This window comes from Watersipora subatra, chromosome 1 (assembly GCF_963576615.1).
Source record: "Watersipora subatra chromosome 1, tzWatSuba1.1, whole genome shotgun sequence".
Taxonomy (NCBI): domain Eukaryota; kingdom Metazoa; phylum Bryozoa; class Gymnolaemata; order Cheilostomatida; family Watersiporidae; genus Watersipora; species Watersipora subatra.
The window spans coordinates 33902263-33921756 of record NC_088708.1 but is presented as its reverse complement, the minus strand read 5'-3'; the positions used below and the strand labels follow the sequence as shown (position 1 = coordinate 33921756).

The following is a 19494-nucleotide window of genomic DNA, read 5'->3' as shown; positions in this document are numbered from 1 at the left end:
CCGTCCATAACCTGTAAACTTTTACTCACTTTTATTGAGAAATTAATAAATTAATGCCATCCTACTTTTAGCTAACTTTCCATTTCGATGGTTTCGTTTTACCAGTTTTTTTCCTTATTTTAATATTGCGGTGTGTTGTACATTCAGCTTGCTTCGTACTTTGCTTACTGCAATTTGTGAGCTTTCATAAAAAGTGTCAAAAGAACACCAACAACAATTTTTTGCTGAAGCCTAATGCTTGATTTGTATGAAACATACCCCCTGCTTTCTTCATCAAACTGGAAGCTGAACAATTTGTTTAGTGGCTGATTGATTTTGCGAGCAAATACTTCCAAGTAAATTCATTTCACAAACAAAAGTGTTTGTTAAAAAACTCTTTGCTGCATGCTGTCCTTCAAAACTCATCAAAGAATATTAGCAAAAATACATGTGCATTGAGATCATTTCAATAATGCCGGTCTAAACATATAAAAGGTTTGATATTTTTGTTTATGCGCTAGATATCGATAAGCGTGGCCCTTTGCAGATCTTGGATCAGATTCTTATGGTTTTGAAAATTTCCTGAGAAGCAACATCAAATAAAGGTAATATTTACTATAATAAGAGCCGTGTCTGTTCGTCTGTCCAAAGACTCGCCAAGAGCTTTAAAAGAAAGCTACCAAACAAGATTGACGCCTGTATCAAACGTGCTGATATCTTATGAGTTGTCTTTTCTTTATCACCTATCAGGCTTCCGCCAGAATAGTTGCGGCTCAATTTATCTAGCAGGAGTTGTTTTTTCTTGGTAAAAATGTTTCGCGTTTTTTTAAATAATACTACTTTTTTTAAATTTTATTACTTATTTTTAATTAAATATTTAATTAAAGCTAATCAAATAATTTTTATGCTTTATGAATGATACATTTCAGCTGTGGTTTGCGATTAATACGCTATCGCACACATTCCGTACTTGAGCGTCGTGTTGCTAACGGAGTACCAGCGCATGTAGTTTAAATGTATTTGATACACGATTGTTCAGCTGGGCTAAACTAATATATTTTTGTTGCCAGACTCTTTGCACAACAATATGGTAGGTTGTAACACTATTTCACAATATGGACATTAATACAGGCCTTTTACTTTTCGAACGTGGAAGGTTAGCGGGCAAAGCTCTATGAATGGTAGTCATATTGTGTGCGATTTTACAGTTTTTATTTTCTTAGCTTGTCTAAGTTGTAGATCTTTTGGTGGCGATTTAAACATAAATTTGTGTCAATGGTTATAATACAGCAATAAAATTTTGTGAGTTGACAATGTAACACTTTCCTTCTACTATTGTTGATGAAATTCTTGTTATATACAGATTTTGTCAAGAACTAAACCCGCTACTGGGCCTTCATCCCAGAGCACTCCAGCAAAAGAAAAAGGCAAACAAAAGCAGATGCCTAAACTTGAAGATTTATTAGATGCTAGAGACTACACCGGTGCCATTACATTTCTAGAGGTGAGTTCATTGCTCTGTAGCAATACACTGTGTTTGATTAGCTGAAATCTTCTATGTACATTTATCGTACAATGCAGAAAATACCTATCTGTAAAAGCTAAAAACCAACTTTAGTACGTATGACAGATTGTTGGTATTAAACTTGATGGAAATGATATTTGATTTGTAAATAACATATTGAATTAAATGTAAAAGGTAATAAAATGTTTGTAAATGACAACAATTTTGTACAACAAATCTTTCTTAATGTATAGTTTCACAAAAATTCTGGGAAAGGCAGTACAGAAGAAGATCAATGGATAGCTTACTGTGCTTTCCATTTGGGAGACTACAAAAAAGCCATGGAGGTAGGTTTCGATACCCTATTCACTAGTTAATCTTCATCCTATTCTATTTGAGAAGGTTCTGTGATGCACAATTACAGTGTATAGGTCTGAAAGAAGCTTAATGAATTAAATTCGTTTTATTTTAGGAGTATGAAAAGTTAACTAAGATAGATGGCTGCCCGCCTGAAGTCTTCACCAGCCTCGCGTGTTGCTGTTTTTTCCTTGGCATGTACCGGGAAGCTGATGCCATAGCAACTAAAGGTAGAGTGACGAGGAGCGTAAGATCCTCGTTAGTAAGAAATCCTCTTTTCTACTTTCCTAAATTATTTGCTGTGCAGTGATAATTGATATTACTACCTGGTTCAAGTCTTCTGCATGTAATGCTAACTACAGAAAACTTGTTATGGATTCTTTTTGAGTTGAAAGTCTATTTAATTTTTGCTCGTTAGTAATTTCGAATCCAGTTTTATATGAAGAGTATGACAGGCAACATTTTAGTTGAAGCCATTATCTTACAAGTAGAAAAATAGTTGTGTATAGTTTGATGAATCCATCAATACGCATAGAAATGAGCTTTTTTTCATGCTGACCGCAGTTCCTGCGTTACAGTGCAGTAGATTTACCAGGAGATGTGCTACTTATGTTAAGTTTTGATTCCACAGTAGCAAGTTTTTGTGATTGTTTGCCACTGCATTTTTCTTTTCTGGTATGTTTTGATGCTTTTCTGCCAGTTTAAATATTTCTTTGCGCTTCGCTTTCTTTCATTTCTTCTATTTTAAGTTAGATCGCCACGCGCCGAGGGATCTCATTTCTGAGGCTTCATTTATTATCTGAGATGCTGGTTGCTGACATGTTGTAGGAAATTATAAAGGTTGCGCTAATAGAAACCGTCTCTTATTTCACCTCTCACATAAGTTCGGAGATGAGAAGCGGTTGATGTCATACCACCAGAACTTGCAGGACGTCATAGAGGACCAGCTGAGTCTGGCTTCTATTCACTACCTTAGAAGTCATTACCAGGAAGCGATAGATACGTATAAGAGAATCCTGTTGGACAACAGGTAATTGAAGTGAAGAAGTTTAGACTGTGATGTGGAAGGATCAGCTATGAGCTGGATAACATTGCATGAAATATTCAGCAGCTTCAATAAATTACAATAAGCAATTATTTGTCCACATGCTAATGCAACACATTGTTTTAGAGATTATCTGGCTCTGAATGTGTATGTAGCTCTCTGCTACTACAAGCTTGACTACTATGATGTCTCTCAGGAGGTTCTTCAAGTCTACCTCCAGCAGCATCCTGACAGCGCTGTTGCCATCAATCTCAAAGCCTGTAACCATTTTCGGCTGTACAACGGAAAAGCTGCTGAGGTAGCGAATGTTATTAAATTTGTTTGCGCTGCTGTTTTTACCTTGACAATGACTTATACATGGGTGTATGGTACAGTACAGTAGATCACTCTCTGTGCCAACTGGGATACACAAACGACCACTTACAATAAAGTGGCCTCTCGCGTTAGTTAATGGCTTATGGTGACTTAGATTTACATGTATGTTTGTCCCATTTTTTCCGTGCGATGGTCAAACATGGGCACTATTTTAGACCTTGTACATTCTTTCTACATGTAAATGGGGCTGCTTGGCAGTCTGTAAAAAAATACTGTCAGAGCCCCAGTTTAAGAGGATATAAAAACCCCTTTCGTGCATACTGTAGCGCAGAGAGTGATTTATACTATGATACGATTTTCATGGTGTTGTCTCCATCTTAAGAATAAATTTCTCTGTTTTCTCAATATATTGATAAATACTAATCTACATATTACACAATTGAAAGCATTGTATTATCTGTCTACTTAATATAATGGGAATTAATTAACTGTGAATTCTATTGTTAAGTAAATAATGAAAGTGAATGCCATCTCTACTGCTGATATTTAGTAGCTGCTATCAGATGAGGGCAATAATAGTTTGTATGCACATATTTACTAGTTGAGTGTTTGGTTGTCATAAACTTTAGTCATTTATTTGGGGGCCATAACTTCAGAATTATTTTCGTGTTCAGCCTATTTGCGTGTAATGAAATTGTGGCTTTTTGAGTGCATCACTCAGGGCATGGCTGAGGCTCCTTAAGAATAGCCTTTAAATTCATGGGAGCAAGATGTAGGTACCAGATAAACGAGCAAGATGTAGGTACCAGATAAACGAGCAAGATGTAGGTACCAGATAAACGAGCAAGATGTAGGTACCAAATAAACGAGCAAGATGTAGGTACCAGATAAACGAGCAAGATGTAGGTACCAGATAAACGAGCAAGATGTAGGTACCAGATAAACGAGCAAGATGTAGGTACCAGATAAACGAGCAAGATGTAGGTACCAGATAAACGAGCAAGATGTAGGTACCAGATAAACGAGCAAGATGTAGGTACCAGATAAACGAGCAAGATGTAGGTACCAGATAAACGAGCAAGATGTAGGTACCAGATAAACGAGCAAGATGTAGGTACCAGATAAACGAGCAAGATGTAGGTACCAAATAAACGCTTAATTTTTGGTATATCATTCTTTGAATAGCAGCCTCACTTTCTACCTTCTCTGCGTCATACATATTCCAGGCCGAGCTGAAAAGCCTGCAGGAAGTTGCATCAGCCTCCTTCACTTATGCCCAAGATCTTATAAAACATAATTTGGTTGTGTTTCGATCTGGAGAGGGTTCCCTTCAAATCCTTCCACCACTTATTGATGTCCTACCTGAAGCTAGGCTCAATCTAGTCATCTATTACTTGAGACAAGGTATTTAGTACATTGAATGTCTGGTAGCAACCGAGTAATTCCTTGTATGTGTTGGTAAGTATTTTGGTAGCTGACCTGTTAATGTAAGAGTGCTACATCAAGTCAGTCATGCAAAAACATGGTGCTTCTCATGCTAATGGCATTTGGACTTATTCAAGAACTATCTACCTCGGAAACTTACGCGTTTGACATAACTGAATATATCTACACCTGGTTTCCATGAGCTAAAGTTTTCACATGTGATGCGTATGGTATACTAGTTTGAGAACATAAAGGAGTGAAGTAAATCTAATATTCTTTTGTTTTATTTCTGACCAGCTTGATGTTTGAGTAAAGGCTTATTACACTAAAAGAGTGTGACAAGTTTGTCATAGAGTTTGAGACGACTACTCGGTGAGGGTCGGTTGGGCTCATTGCTGTCATAGAGTGTGAGACGACTACTTAGTGAGGGTCGATTGAGCTCATTGCTGTCATAGAGTGTGAGACGACTACTTGGTGAGGATCGGTAGGGCTCATTGCTGTCATAGTGTGAGACGACTACTGAGTGAGGATCGGTTAGGCTCATTGCTGTCATAGAGTGTGAGACGACTTTTTAGTGAGGGTCGGTTGAGCTCATTGCTGTCATAGAGTGTGAGACGACTACTTGGTGAGGGTCAGTAGGGCTCATTGCTGTCATAGTGTGAGACGACTACTTAGTGAGGGTCGGTTGAGCTCACTTCTGTCATAGAGTGTGAGACGACTACTTAGTGAGGGTCGCTTGGGCTCATTGCTGTCATAGTGTGAGACGACTACTGAGTGAGGATCGGTTAGGCTCATTGCTGTCATAGAGTGTGAGACGACTACTTAGTGAGGATCGGTTGGGCTCATTGCTGTCATAGTGTGAGACGACTACTGAGTGAGGATCGGTTGGGCTCATTGCTATCATAGAGTGTGAGACGACTACTTAGTGAGGGTCGGTTGAGCTCACTTCTGTCATAGAGTGTGAGACGACTACTTAGTGAGGGTCGCTTGGGCTCATTGCTGTCATAGTGTGAGACGACTACTGAGTGGGGATCGGTTGGGCTCATTGCTGTCATAGTGTGAGACGACTACTGAGTGAGGATCGGTTAGGCTCATTGCTGTCATAGAGTGTGAGACGACTACTTAGTGAGGATCGGTTGGGCTCATTGCTGTCATAGTGTGAGACGACTACTGAGTTAGGATCGGTTGGGCTCATTGCTATCATAGAGTGTGAGACGACTACTTAGTGAGGGTCGGTTGAGCTCACTTCTGTCATAGAGTGTGAGACGACTACTTAGTGAGGGTCGGTTGAGCTCATTTCTGTCATAGAGTGTGAGACGACTACTGAGTGAGGGTCGGTTGAGCTCACTTCTGTCATAGAGTGTGAGACGACTACTGAGTGAGGATCGGTTGGGCTCATTGCTGTCATAGAGTGTGAGACGACTACTTAGTGAGGATCGGTTGAGCTCACTTCTGTCATAGAGTGTGAGACGACTACTTAGTGAGGGTCGGTTGAGCTCACTTCTGTCATAGAGTGTGAGACGACTACTTAGTGAGGATCGGTTGGGCTCATTGCTGTCATAGTGTGAGACGACTACTGAGTGAGGATCGGTTGAGCTCACTTCTGTCATAGAGTGTGAGACGACTACTGAGTGAGGATCGGTTGGGCTCATTGCTGTCATAGAGTGTGAGACGACTACTGAGTGAGGGTCGGTTGGGCTCACTTCTGTCATAGAGTGTGAGACGACTACTGAGTGAGGATCGGTTGGGCTCACTTCTGTCATAGAGTGTGAGACGACTACTGAGTGAGGATCGGTTGGGCTCATTGCTTTTTTATTTTCATTTAAATTTATTGACGACTAAACATTCTCTTACGTGTTCTCATCTGTTATTCGGGCAAATTTTTATTCATAGTGGCTAAAATTTAGCTAAAATAGCTTACTCATTACTAATTATAAGCTATACATGAGGTAAAATACTGTCAGCCTAAGTATTGGTACTCAAGCTACAAATAATCAAGGTGCCGATGTTCAAGATATTGATACTGTTCATATTAACCAGTCATACTCAAAAACATCTGTACTCTCTCATATAACTAGCTATACCTAAAACACCTGGGCTCTCTCATATAACCAGCTCTGCCTTGAAACATCTGTACTCTCTTATATAACCACCCAAGCTTACTCAAAAACACCTGTGCTCTCATTCTATTGTTTTGGCCTTGTAATGGCTAGGTAGGATAATAGGACGGCTGCCACATTCAAGCGGTTTGTAGGTAACTTTCCTGCATTCAGCTCATGTTCTTTGTACCAAATCTTGTGCATCTGGTTGAAACTTATGATTTTCTCTAAGCATGGGTTATGCATATCAAGGTCTGGATCAGATATAATAAATAATGTGAAGCGTAAAACTACTCATTAGTGGGCTTGTTCTAAATGTTTCTCGGTGTATGGTGTATTGGTGTATTGAACTTATGAGTTCCCACTGTCGTGGAAGTCCTGCTAGGACCTGTAGGACCTACAAAGGGTTCACTGGAGCCAAAATACTACTCTAGGACTTTTGTGTCCCTACTGGGGCCGAACTACTGTTCTAAGACATGTGAGTGCTCATTTGAGGCCAAAATACTACTCTAGTTCATGGAAGGCAGTTGGCTCAGGTCCTGAAAATGCATTATTTACACGACAACATCAAAATTATTATTCTTATTTCATCCTTTTTTATTGGCTATTGTCGATTGTTAGCAAGTCAATATCTAGATGGTTCTTTACGTGCTCTAGACCACAGGTGTCCTTTAGCGGGGATATTGCCGAAGCCGAGACCGGGCCGTAGTCTACACACACAAAAAAACAACAAAGGTCCTCGTAGTTATGAGCAAAAACAAAAGTATCCATCCAAATATCTCACCAATCCGATGAGCCACACACACAAAAACTAAACCAATCAACTGAGCCACCCATCATGTCAAAATATTCCAAGTTTCAAGTCATGTCTTGCACAACTCACCTTATGGTTTGTCAAAACTTGTCCCAAAGTCCCTATTAATTTGAGACTGTCCAATATCTGTTTAAAAATGGTCGCCGCTAGCCTAGCCTAACGTCCTGATTCAACATCTTAGTAACTATCGGGGCATTGCTGAGTGCACCCGATCCTTTTGAGTCCCTCTCAAGTTTTGTTTACAATAGTGTTAGCCCGATTTTGATTGGTTCTTGCATGCTTAAGAGAGACTCAAAAAGATCGGGAGCACTCATCAATGCCCCGATAGTTACTAAGATGTTGAATTAGGACGTTAGGCTAGGCTAGCGGCGACAATTTCTAAAACAGATATTGGACAGTTTTAAATTAATAGGGACTTTGGGACAAGTTTTGACAAACCATAAGATGAGTTGTGCAAGACATGACTTGAAACTTGGAATATTTTGACATGATGGGTGGCTCAGCCGATTGGTTTAGTTTTTGTGTCTGCTGCTCATCGGATTGGTGAGATATTTGGGCGGATACTTTTGTTTTTGCTCATAACTATGTGGACCTTTGTTGTTTTTTGTGTGTGTAGACTACGGCCTGGTCTCGGCTTCGGCAATATCTCCGCTAAAGGACACCTGTGCTCTAGACAACACTAATCAGGTGTCACTCATCAGGTGTCAGTCATCAGGTGCCACTCATCAGGTGTCACTCAACCGGTGTCACTCAACCGGTGTCACTCAACAGATGTGAGAGGTTGGAGCTTTAGGTGAAGCTGCCTAATAGTCAAAATTCAATGAGTGTATGCATGATTTAAAGTGTTTCTATACCTGTCTATGCATGGTTTTCTCCGCAATCCCATCTAGCGACATGTAGACTTTCAGCATCTTTCATCGCTCAGCTCTTTTTCTTAGCCTGTTCTTTCCTGTTTTATTTTTTCTGGGATTGTTCAATTCTGTCAAGCAGCTAGCACCTGCTCCAAATCATAAGTTGAAACCATTTCTTCCATCATTTTTTCCATTTAATTTTGCAAAATTGCTGTAATCTTTCAAATCTCTCCGTGTTTGCACAAAAAATACTTTACTTCTCTTTTTCTCCTGTTTAGACAGATTTTTATGGTGTCTGCAGTTAACTGCCAGCAGATGTCTTGTAAACGGACATTGTTCGAAAATCGTATAATATTTCAAGATGTTCAATATTTTTTCTTTACATTATGCGGTCAAAGCGTTTAACCTCACTTTGTCCTGAAAGATGCTGATACTTACAAGTTTGATTGTCAAAATGCTAGTACTACAGATACTGAAACAGAGTTACTAATTTTAGAGATACTGAAGCAGAGTCCACTAATACTAAGTACTAGTACTCTGAGCAGTACTAATACTCTGAGCAGTACTAATACTCTGAGCAGTACTAATACTCTGAGCAGTACTAATACTTTGAGCAGTACTAATACTCTGAGCAGTACAAATACTCTGAGCAGTACTAATACTCTGAGCAGTACTAATACTCTGAGCTGTACTAATACTCTGAACAGTACTAATACTCTGAGCAGTACCATTACTGACCTTGAGTCATTCTGCCAAGTACTAGTTGTATAAAGTATGGTAGTTTCAACTCTCATCTGGTTTCTGTAGTCTTTTTGCTTATCTTGTAGTTCTCTTTTCTGCTTGAATCACATTAAGGTTATAACCTTCATAATAACTGTAATACTATTGTTAACATATGTATGTGTGTGGTACCCCGCTGCATATGTACGTATGGGGTACACCGCCGCATATGTATGTATGGGCTACACCGCTGCATATGTACGTATAACTTAAGTACATGTCTGACAGATATTAATAGTTATTTCAACTACATAACAGCAACTTCAAACTACCTAAAAGAGTGCAGCATTAACACCATGTTTGCCTGCTTTATACAGCCAGTGTTCCGAGATGGGCCGTGACCGGCCTTGGTAACTTACCTGTCCCATGTCTCCTTTGTTTTGATTTTTGTTGCTCTATAAAGTGACCTGAACACACTCTGGCATCCGATTCGCATCAATCAGCTTTTGTTTTTAAGATGGGCACCAAGAGAATAGTCCATCCTTTTATGTTCTAGTGCTAGGTTCTAGGATAGTATTTTTAATTTGTTGATAGGATTAAAGATAATTTACTAGCTGTGTATGCGAACATTTTAATTGCTGTAAAGTGAAGCAAACGCATAGAACCACTTTTTTGTCTTTGAATACTTTTACCTATAATTATATTTTAGGTATTTTTGAGAGGGCCCAGAGTGTGCTCAGCAATCAAAGGTTTTCATGTTCCCAACTAATTCTGCTCATTATAACAATGAATATTGTATTTCTAATATTCATTGTTATAATAACATAATATTATAATAATATAATATTATAATAAATATTGTGTATCTAACAGCACCTTTTAGCTCGTTAAATGCTCGCCATTGCTTATAGGTTTTTACTCTGCTGTTTAGAGGCTAAGTTTAGAGGTTAAATTAAGGTTAAAAATGCTTTAGATGACATTCAAGAAGCCTACAATCTGATTAAAGACTTAGAACCTACAACACCTCAAGAATACATACTGAAAGGGGTTGTCAACGCTGCGCTGGGACAAGACCAGGGATCGGTAGGCTTTTTGAATTACTTTTCTGACATATTCACTCAGATTCCGTGTACTAACAACTGGCAGCAGCCTTCAATTCAACATTATTTTTGTCAACTTGATTTACCATTTTGCTAGTGAATGCATCATGCATTGCCAGGTGGTTTTTAACAACTATGGCAATTTGTTTTAAAAAAAGAGGTTGTTTTTTAGCTGTGTTGTGCAGTAGCAAAAATAGCAAATATAGTCTGTGGATAAAACAAAGTTTTAAACTATTACCTGTCGGAAATCTCCTGCAGTTTATTTGGCTGTGAAATAGATTGTTTTGCTGGAGGTTTCATGTAAAACAGAATTTTGTGCTGCAGGTTTTTTGTAAGGTAGATCACTTTCTTTCAAAAATGCTGCCGAATATTCTAGTAAGATGGAGTATTGGGTATTGTAGAGGGAACATTTAAAGATAGCGCAACAGTATTTCCAGTTGGTTGGAGGATCTGCAAGTGAGGCTGGTGAGTCACTCTACCCTTACTTCCTAATCTCTAAGGATTTCTCTATGCAGTTGTCTTTGTAGGCAACATAGGAGTTGTGCCCTCAGTTTTTGGCTATATTAACTTTTTAACTGGAATGTTATCATATTCTAATAATATATTCATGTTATATACTTATGTGCTACCTGGTTGCTTTTGACAGATACAATTCCTGGAAGGCAGTGTATGGCTTCTTGCTTCTTTTTGCTCAAGCAGTTCCCAGATGTTCTCATATACCTTAACTCTATCAAGGTATGTCTCTGCACTCCTAGATGTTATCATTTACCTTAACCCTATCAATGTATGTCTCTGTACTCCTAGATGTTATCATGTACCTTAACTCTATCAAGGTATGTCTCTATACTCCTAGATGTTATCATGTACCTTAACTCTATCAAGGTTTGTCTCTGTACTCCTAGATGTTATCATTTACCTTAACTCTATCAAGGTTTGTCTCTATACTCCTAGATGTTATCATGTACCTTAACTCTATCAAGGTATGTCTCTATACTCCTAGATGTTATCATTTACCTTAACTCTATCAATGTATGTCTCTGTACTCCTAGATGTTATCATGTACCTTAACTCTATCATGATATGTCTCTATACTCCTAGATGTTATCATTTACCTTAACTCTATCAATGTATGTCTCTGTACTCCTAGATGTTATCATGTACCTTAACTCTATCAAGGTATGTCTCTGTACTCCTAGATGTTATCATTTACCTTAACTCTATCAATGTATGTCTCTATACTCCTAGATGTTATCATGTACCTTAACTCTATCAAGGTTTGTCTCTGTACTCCTAGATGTTATCATTTACCTTAACTCTATCAAGGTTTGTCTCTATACTCCTAGATGTTATCATGTACCTTAACTCTATCAAGGTATGTCTCTGCACTCCTAGATGTTATCATTTACCTTAACTCTATCAATGTATGTCTATATACTCCTAAATGTTATTATATACCTTAACTCTATTAAGGTATGTCTCTATACTCCAGTCACTTGTTCAATTGAACATTTACAAATATTACTTTAGGGAAATGGGTGTACGTTGATACATACAATACACACATTGACACATTCCACTTGGAGTGTTGAAGTTGCATACAATTTTAGCACAGAAATGCATGAAAGATCACATGGTATACTGCTCCTAGCGGAGAACTTTAATAGCATGTATAATTATAGGTATTTGATTATTCGCTTCAAGTTGATAATACTGGATTGTTCTTTCAGAAAAGACAGTTCGTGACAGTCTAGACAGAATAGAAACTAATGACTCGTGTAATAGGCTAATTTCTTATAGTTTCAGCCTTTTTATAGTTTTAACCGGTTCCTAGCTTACATTCCATCAGTCTATTCAACAGCATTCCGCTATATTTTGCAGAGCTATTTTTACAATGATGACACTTTTAATTTCAACTACGCTCAAGCAAAGGCAGCTGTTGGAAACTACAAGGAAGCCGAGGAAGTATTCCTGCTCATTCAGAACGAGAAGATCAAACAGGACTACGTGTACCTGAGTTGGCTGGCGAGATGCTGTGAGTTGGTCGTCATGCTTGCCACTCGTTCACCTTCACCCTTTTCTTTGGCCGAGCAAACTCTCTACATCTGATATCCGTTGAATTATGAATAAGCAAACGTTGTGGTTCTAGCAGATATTCGTTTGTACTTATAAGCCTACCTGTATCTAAAAAATAGTTTACATATATATCTTTTGAATTTTTTTTATCATAAATGTACAGGATGCCGAATTTGAGGTAAAATTGGTTTTACTTGTTACTTTAATTTGTGTGTGGAGCAAAAATTGTAACATTTCTTATTCTATAAACAAATGAGCTTTTTTATGGAATAAGAAATGGAATTTCTTATTCCATAAAAATTCTTATTTCTTATTCTTAAGAAATAAGAATTTTTAAATCACCAAAGGTTTTCTTTGGTGATTTAAAAAGAAAAATGATCACCAGGTAATCCAGTTGTAGTTGGTAGACTCTCTGCGTGGCTGTGCTGGGTCAGTGCTAGGTTTTACCTCATTACTTCAAACCTTCAAGTGACAGCTTTACTTGCCACCAATTGTTACTAGTGAATAGGAGATTACTTCAAACTAAACATTTGCGCATTTCTTTAGATATAATGAACAGAAGGGCTAGGCTAGCTTGGGAACTCTACTTGAAGATGGAGACGTCTGCAGAATCCTTCAGCCTTCTTCAACTCATAGCTAATGATTGCTACAAGGTGCCTGTTATGTTTATGTTCACCTTTTTTAATCCGATTAGAAGACAACCCAACCCTTACAATCAACCAATGTTCATCTTGAAGGTTGTCAACTTGCTGAAATTCTGTTACAGATGGGACAGTTTTATCATGCTGCTAAGGCATTTGACGTGCTCGAGAGATTAGACCCAAACCCTGAGTATTGGGAAGGGAAGAGAGGCGCCTGTGTTGGCGTCTTTCAAATGATCATTGCCGGCCATGAGCCAAGGTATGTTGACTCTGCATCCATTTGAGTATAACTCGCTTGTAGGTGGTACACCTACCTGTTAGCATATGCCTGTGTGTGGTACACCTACCTGTTAGTATATGTTTGTATGTGGTACACCTACCTGTTAGTATATGCTTGTGTGTAGTACACCTACCTGTTAGTATATGCCTGTGTGTGGTACACCTACCTGTTAGTATATGTTTGTATGTGGTACACCTACCTGTTAGTATATGCTTGTGTGTAGTACACCTACCTGTTAGTATATGCTTGTGTGAAGTACACTTACCTGTTAGTATATGCTTGTGTGTGGTATACCTATCTGTTGGTATATGCCTGTGTGTGATACACCTACCTGTTAGCATATGTTGTTTTGTTGTTTGAAAGTTTAATGTAAATCTCAAAAATGGGCAGCTTCTTTAACTGATATCCTATAGTTAAACGCAAATAAACATTTTCCAAATTAATTTTAAACTGTACTATGAAGTAGTGTCTGTGTACTTGGAATTGTCATACCATTGAAATTAAACTACAGAATACTTGAAAAAATTGAATTGAAATATTGAAAAATGAACTACAGAGAATTGGTATTGTATTTACCAATTTGAAATCGGCAAATCTTTGAATGCTTACGTTTGCACAATGTCAGATATCTTTTTAAACTCAAGGCTACGACGCGGTAGTTATATTTATCTAATACAATTTTACAACCAGCAGTCCTCCTCTGATATGTCAGGGATTGCCTGCATATCCTGTTATCATACTCAGCTTGTACTGAAGTTTCGTTTTAACTATTTTATGGTCGAGCCGTAAAATTGACGACCTTCTACGTGCTATACATTGTAATGCTATATGTTGTAAATTTAGTTGCTTATCATCCAAGTTCATCTATTTCATGATGAGATCAACTCAATTTCTTTTTTTGTTCTATTACAGAGACACGTTAAGGGAAGTCATTCAGCTCATAAGAAACACAAGCAACCCTCAGGTGGAATTCCTCACAAGAGTCATGAAAAAATGGGCCAAGGACAACAAGCTGCAAGTCTGAAAGCCGTAACCATCAGCTGTCAGCAAGCTGTTCACTGACTAGCTTCTGTTTGTAATGTGTCACCAAGGAAACGGCGTGTTACTCAAACGCTATTTTCAACTGTGTTTGTAAGCTAAATGAGCAATACCTTTGTATAATGTTCATTAATACGTTTGACTCTTTTTATAGTTTTAATCAGTGTATATCAAAAAGCCTAAGTTTACTGACTATCTGTTTACGTGCAAGGGCATGTACCGTCAGCCCATCAAAGACATTTTGAGAACTAAACTATAGTAAGCGATATTTACACTTGATTATGTATACATATAGGCACTGTTTTTATTGGTTATTGATAATACAGTTCCATACTCCTACCAAACATTGAGTGTAACTAAGAAATCTTATCAGCTGGATTCCTTAAATACTTCTTATCAGCTCAAACAACTACATAAAACTCTATTAGTATATATGGAGTCGACTCGAGCTTGTGAGAACATTTTTACTCTCTCATTATGACGACTCAGCAGACATTTGAAAGCCTTCGTGGTCCTGTGTACAGTGTCACAAAGCCTCCACCAGGAACGATCGTTTCTGCGTATGGTGTGCGCCAGTATCATACCCTTGAGACACCACTCGGAGTGAGAAACCTACAGCTAGCCAAGTCACCCCATGTGCCATCCAAACCTAGAACGTGGCCAAATTCTGTTGAACCACATAGGGCTCAATCACGAGCTGATGTTGACACAGAAGATGGATCAGCACAAGCTCCCTACCAACAAAATACACATGAATTTGCGACACAGACAGATGACAAACCAACGGTTGCAACAGCGCCTAGAAAGGACTCAGTTCCAAACGGTGCAATAAAAGTTGACACAGCTACATCACCAATAGACCTTCACCCATATTTCACTGAGGAAGCGTCTTCTGCCTTACGGAGAAGTTATGGCAATCGAAGCGTGGTAACTGAAGACTATCGAAATGTTTTATCAAGACGCTCTGACGATCTATGGGATGATAGACGTTCGGTCTCTATAATATTTCCTGACCCGGAGGTAGGCAGCCTACCTACACCGCTTCCCACTAGGAGTGTGGGTGTCATGGCTGACAGGAAACTGATCACGCCCACTAGTACTAAGAACCAGGCTACTCAGTCAGATGATGTGCAGGGAGTTACATATCTGCAACCAGCATTTGGAGAGACTTCAGCCGTATATAACGTGTCACCATATATTTATGTAAGTGAAGAACCATGAAATTATAAAACAAAGTACTTTTGATGCTATAATTTTGCTAAATGTTTTCTGATGGTTTGCATGCACAGAATGAAAAGTAAAGCAACATGATGAAATACATTCTATGGTTTTAATCAATATTGTATGAGATCGCTTCTTTGTCGATCTCCACAACTAAGCTGTCCCCTCTCCATAGAGTCGTTATAGCATTAGCATCTGTGAAGTGTTCTATGAGTTAACCAGGTCATATCTGTTCTCCAACTAGTTGTGAGTTGTGTACCTTATAACAAGTACCTCTCTAGGGCTGAACTATGGTTATGAGATATTATGTTATGAAAAATAGTTTAACACGTCTTTAACAAGTCGTGGTTGCGACTTTGAGGCAGAAAATTATTGTCACAAAATGGTAACCACCTGGGAATTGAGGTACGCCACTGAACAACTCCCATGACTCTCAGCAACCAACAAATCTGCTACCACATTTTTAGGCAAATTCTGTCATACCTCAACCTAAAACGCAATTTCTACAATTTCTTGGGAATCGACTTAAGTGATACTATATAACTATGTAATTACAGTGAAACTCTGATAACTCAAACTTTACAGGACCGAGCGGAAGTGTTCGAGTTATCAGAGTGTTCAAGTTATCAGAGCAGTGCCACAATTGCATGTACATGTATTTATCAGTAGATACAGGTACATATGCAAACTATAACTAAATCAAAATCATAGATTGCTTATTGCAAGTTAGATGGCCCCTCATGTTTTAAAATATTTTATCAGAAAGTACATGTATAGATATTTTTCTATCACTTGAGATTTGTTTGTTGTTTTAGGTGATGTGACTGCCAGGATGTTCTCAGATTAAAATCGGCAAAACTTGATTGCGATTAAAATGCTCAGAAGAAAAGACATCTTTTTTTCTTGAACGTTTTAACCAAGATCAATTTTGCTGATTTTACTCTAAGTTTATCCGAAGGTTACCTAGCTTTCCCTTGCTTTCGAAGGGCCATTGCAAAGCGGACGCTTGGTAAGATTTGATTTTTTGCAAACTTTTAGAAAAGTCGTTAACGAAAATATTTTGCCGATGATGATAATGACGACGCCTAAGAAGTATTAAACGTTGATGTTTATCTCTATGACTTGGAATAAAGTGATATACTAAAGTGATAACAACCGTCTCGGTAGCCGTTGGGCAAAAAAATGTTCGATATAATGATGTTAAGGTCGAGTTATCTAAGGCAATTTATCATTGCGGGGGAACAGACCAAACAAATCCGTTCGCATTAACCATGTGTTCGAGCTATCCGAGGGCGAGTTATCCGAGTTTGACTGTATATGATTATGTGACTATATGTCTATGTGACTATATGATTAATTAGTGTTAAAACTAAAATGGCTTTAGATATTCATGTTGTCATGAAGCAGACACGATTATTTTTGCCTGATATCTTGCTGACTTACCAATTGGCTATAGTCATGGTACCTTACCCAGCTTTCTTTCAATTGATGTGTTTTGGAGATGGCCAGCAGAAGTTTTGACACCAAGTTTACACAACATAAAACCTGTGGTTATCGTTGTTCACCATAAGGCTGGAATATTGAATATGTGGAGCAAAGGGCTGATAACTAACTCTTTCAGTTTCTGTAATATTCACTATTAATCTTCACTATGATAATAACCATGTCTGTCTGTCTGCCCATACATCTGTCTGTCGAAGTCACGCTTAAAAGTTAGGAAAAAATTGCTCTTGATTGGATTAAAACTCACAACTTTCACATTGATGGAATGGCACTACTATTGGCACCGATCGACTGCCTTTTGTTATTGCAGAATAATTCAACATATCGTTATGACATCTGACGATCTCTCACAGAACGCTGAACTACCTGGGTACACATAATAATGCTGTAGCTTTATTTAATTGACAATTTTAGATAAATGATAACTACTAGTAATAGAGGTACTGGATAGGCAAATAATAGTTACCAGCTGGATGCATACTAATTACCCTTGTATGATTAACAAAATTTAACACGCGTTTGGAGACTGGTTAGTTTTTTGGGTGGTTATTGGTTGACAACAAAGCTAATAACATTTGCTCAATGAGATTAGAACTGGTCATATGAAGAGCATATGCTTGTAACCATACTATCCAGATTATTTACTGTACAAGACAGGCGCTGTCTCATGCCTGTAACCGTATCAGATTATCTACTGTCCAAGACAGGCTGTCTCATGCCTGTGATCATATCAGACTCTACTGTCCAAGACAGGCCCTGTTTCAGGCCTGTGGTCATATCAAACTATCTACTGTCCAGGACAGGCTGTCTCATGTCTGTAACCATATTAGACTATCTGCTGTCCAATACAGGCTGTCTCATGCCTGTAACCATATCAGACTATCTACTGTCCAAGACAGGCCTGGTTTCATGCCTGTGATCATATCAGACTATCTGCTGTACAAGGCAGGCCCTGTCTCATGCCTGTGATCATATAAGACTCTACTGTCCAAGACAGTTACTGTTTCATGCCTGTGGTCAAATCAGACTATCTGATGTACAAGACAGGCCCTGTCTCCTGCCTGTAATCATATCAAACTATCTACTGTCCAAGACAGGCTGTCTCATGCCTGTGATCATGTCAGACTATCTGCTGTACAACCTTATCATACCTTCAGGCATCTGGACTATGTTAATTGGTACTTCCTACAATGGATGATAACTTGTTCTTCTGCGTTCTCTAATACCATAATGGAGTTACTGGTAAACGATTCAGCATTAAGCAAAATGGCTGTTCTTGTAATATGGTAATTTTCCTAATGTGCCAGCATCTTTGGAGTTGTTATACCACGGCATGTAAGTGGAATACAATATAACGATAAACTTTCGACTGTATAACAAACTAGGGAGAATTGAACAGTAGAGGTAAGCGATTGATTGAAATGTTGTAGATTTTCACGCATTTTTCTTATTATTATTTAGTTCATTGCGTCTCCCTTGTTTCATAGCTTGATAGTTGAGCATGGGAAGCTATTTAATGAGATACATGCTAATTACTAGGCCTTATCCATGATCTTGTCTGGTGTAATTAGAAAGTCCTATATCTAACGCTTGAATGATGATGATATATCTTGCTGCCGTGTTATACAGCGAGAAGCTCCTGCAAAAAGAATAATAATAAAAAGAGCCGCACCGCTGCCACCGCAGCAGCAGATTTATGTCATCCAAAATGACGAGAGGAGTGACTCTGATGACGAATCCACCCACCATTATTATGGTCCAAACCAGCAGCCGATGCCACCTCTCTCGACTTACCATGGCTACCCTTACCAACAAAATTGCAATACCTTTCTACCGATACAACCCCAATATGGCCAACGGCAGTTCTTAGACGAGCCACGCGGATCTGAACACATGAAAGTACAACTGAAGTATGGCCGCTTGATCAGAGGTCCAGGAGGTTCTCAGTTGCCAAGGGAAGTCGAAGAGGAGCTTTTGAGAGAGTATGGAAGTGTCAAGGCTGCTGAAGCAGATATTACAGTGGATAACGGTAACTATAGTATCCATAGTTACAGGAAATAATCAGTCGATATTATGACTAAAGGTAGCACTGCTACAGGAACAGGTTGTGTGAGAGAGCTCCTTTTCACTTAGAGTTACCATGTCATAGAGTTACCATGTCATAGAGTTACCATGTCATAGAGTTACCATGTCATAGAGTTACCATGTCATAGAGTTACCATGTCATAGAGTTACCATGTCATAGAGTTACCATGTCATAGAGTTACCATGTCATAGAGTTACCATGTCATAGAGTTACAATGTCATAGCAATCCAATAGCAAATTTTTTAAGTGGCAAAGCAAACTAAGAGTAATCCTAAAGCGCAAATCTCGACAGCGCAGTCAAGAGCCAGTCAACAGAGTTGCACAGCTAGACAATGCTGATGTTCTTTCAATTCATATTGTTCTTTATTAAGTAGGTTTGTAGAAATTTAGCCCAGTCTAATTGTGTAAACAATTGTGGAAGTAGAACTCATCTTTACCTTGTT

The 19494-nt window shown here is 38.5% G+C and overlaps 2 protein-coding genes across 3 annotated transcripts; both read left to right on the top strand.

The window, feature by feature from the left end:
* The first annotated feature begins 953 nt into the window (after positions 1–953).
* On the top strand, positions 954–14579 carry LOC137393734 (intraflagellar transport protein 56-like). 2 transcript variants are annotated; one of them, XM_068080427.1, is made up of 14 exons: positions 954–1069; positions 1343–1483; positions 1738–1830; positions 1956–2070; positions 2681–2870; positions 3012–3183; positions 4427–4604; positions 10083–10192; positions 10611–10674; positions 10856–10944; positions 12088–12241; positions 12829–12935; positions 13049–13182; positions 14116–14579. In XM_068080427.1, the coding sequence occupies exons 1-14, from the start codon at positions 1067–1069 to the stop codon at positions 14225–14227; spliced, it is 1662 nt and encodes a 553-aa protein (XP_067936528.1). In that variant the 5' UTR covers positions 954–1066; the 3' UTR covers positions 14228–14579. The 2 variants fall into 2 exon arrangements, with proteins under 2 accessions (XP_067936528.1, XP_067936520.1); XM_068080419.1 differs by having other exon boundaries at positions 2669–2870.
* A 139-nt stretch (positions 14580–14718) lies between these two features.
* LOC137386859 (uncharacterized) lies at positions 14719–19026 on the top strand. Its single transcript, XM_068073041.1, has 2 exons — positions 14719–15444; positions 18595–19026. The coding sequence occupies exons 1-2, from the start codon at positions 14719–14721 to the stop codon at positions 19024–19026; spliced, it is 1158 nt and encodes a 385-aa protein (XP_067929142.1).
* The last annotated feature ends 468 nt before the right edge of the window (positions 19027–19494 follow it).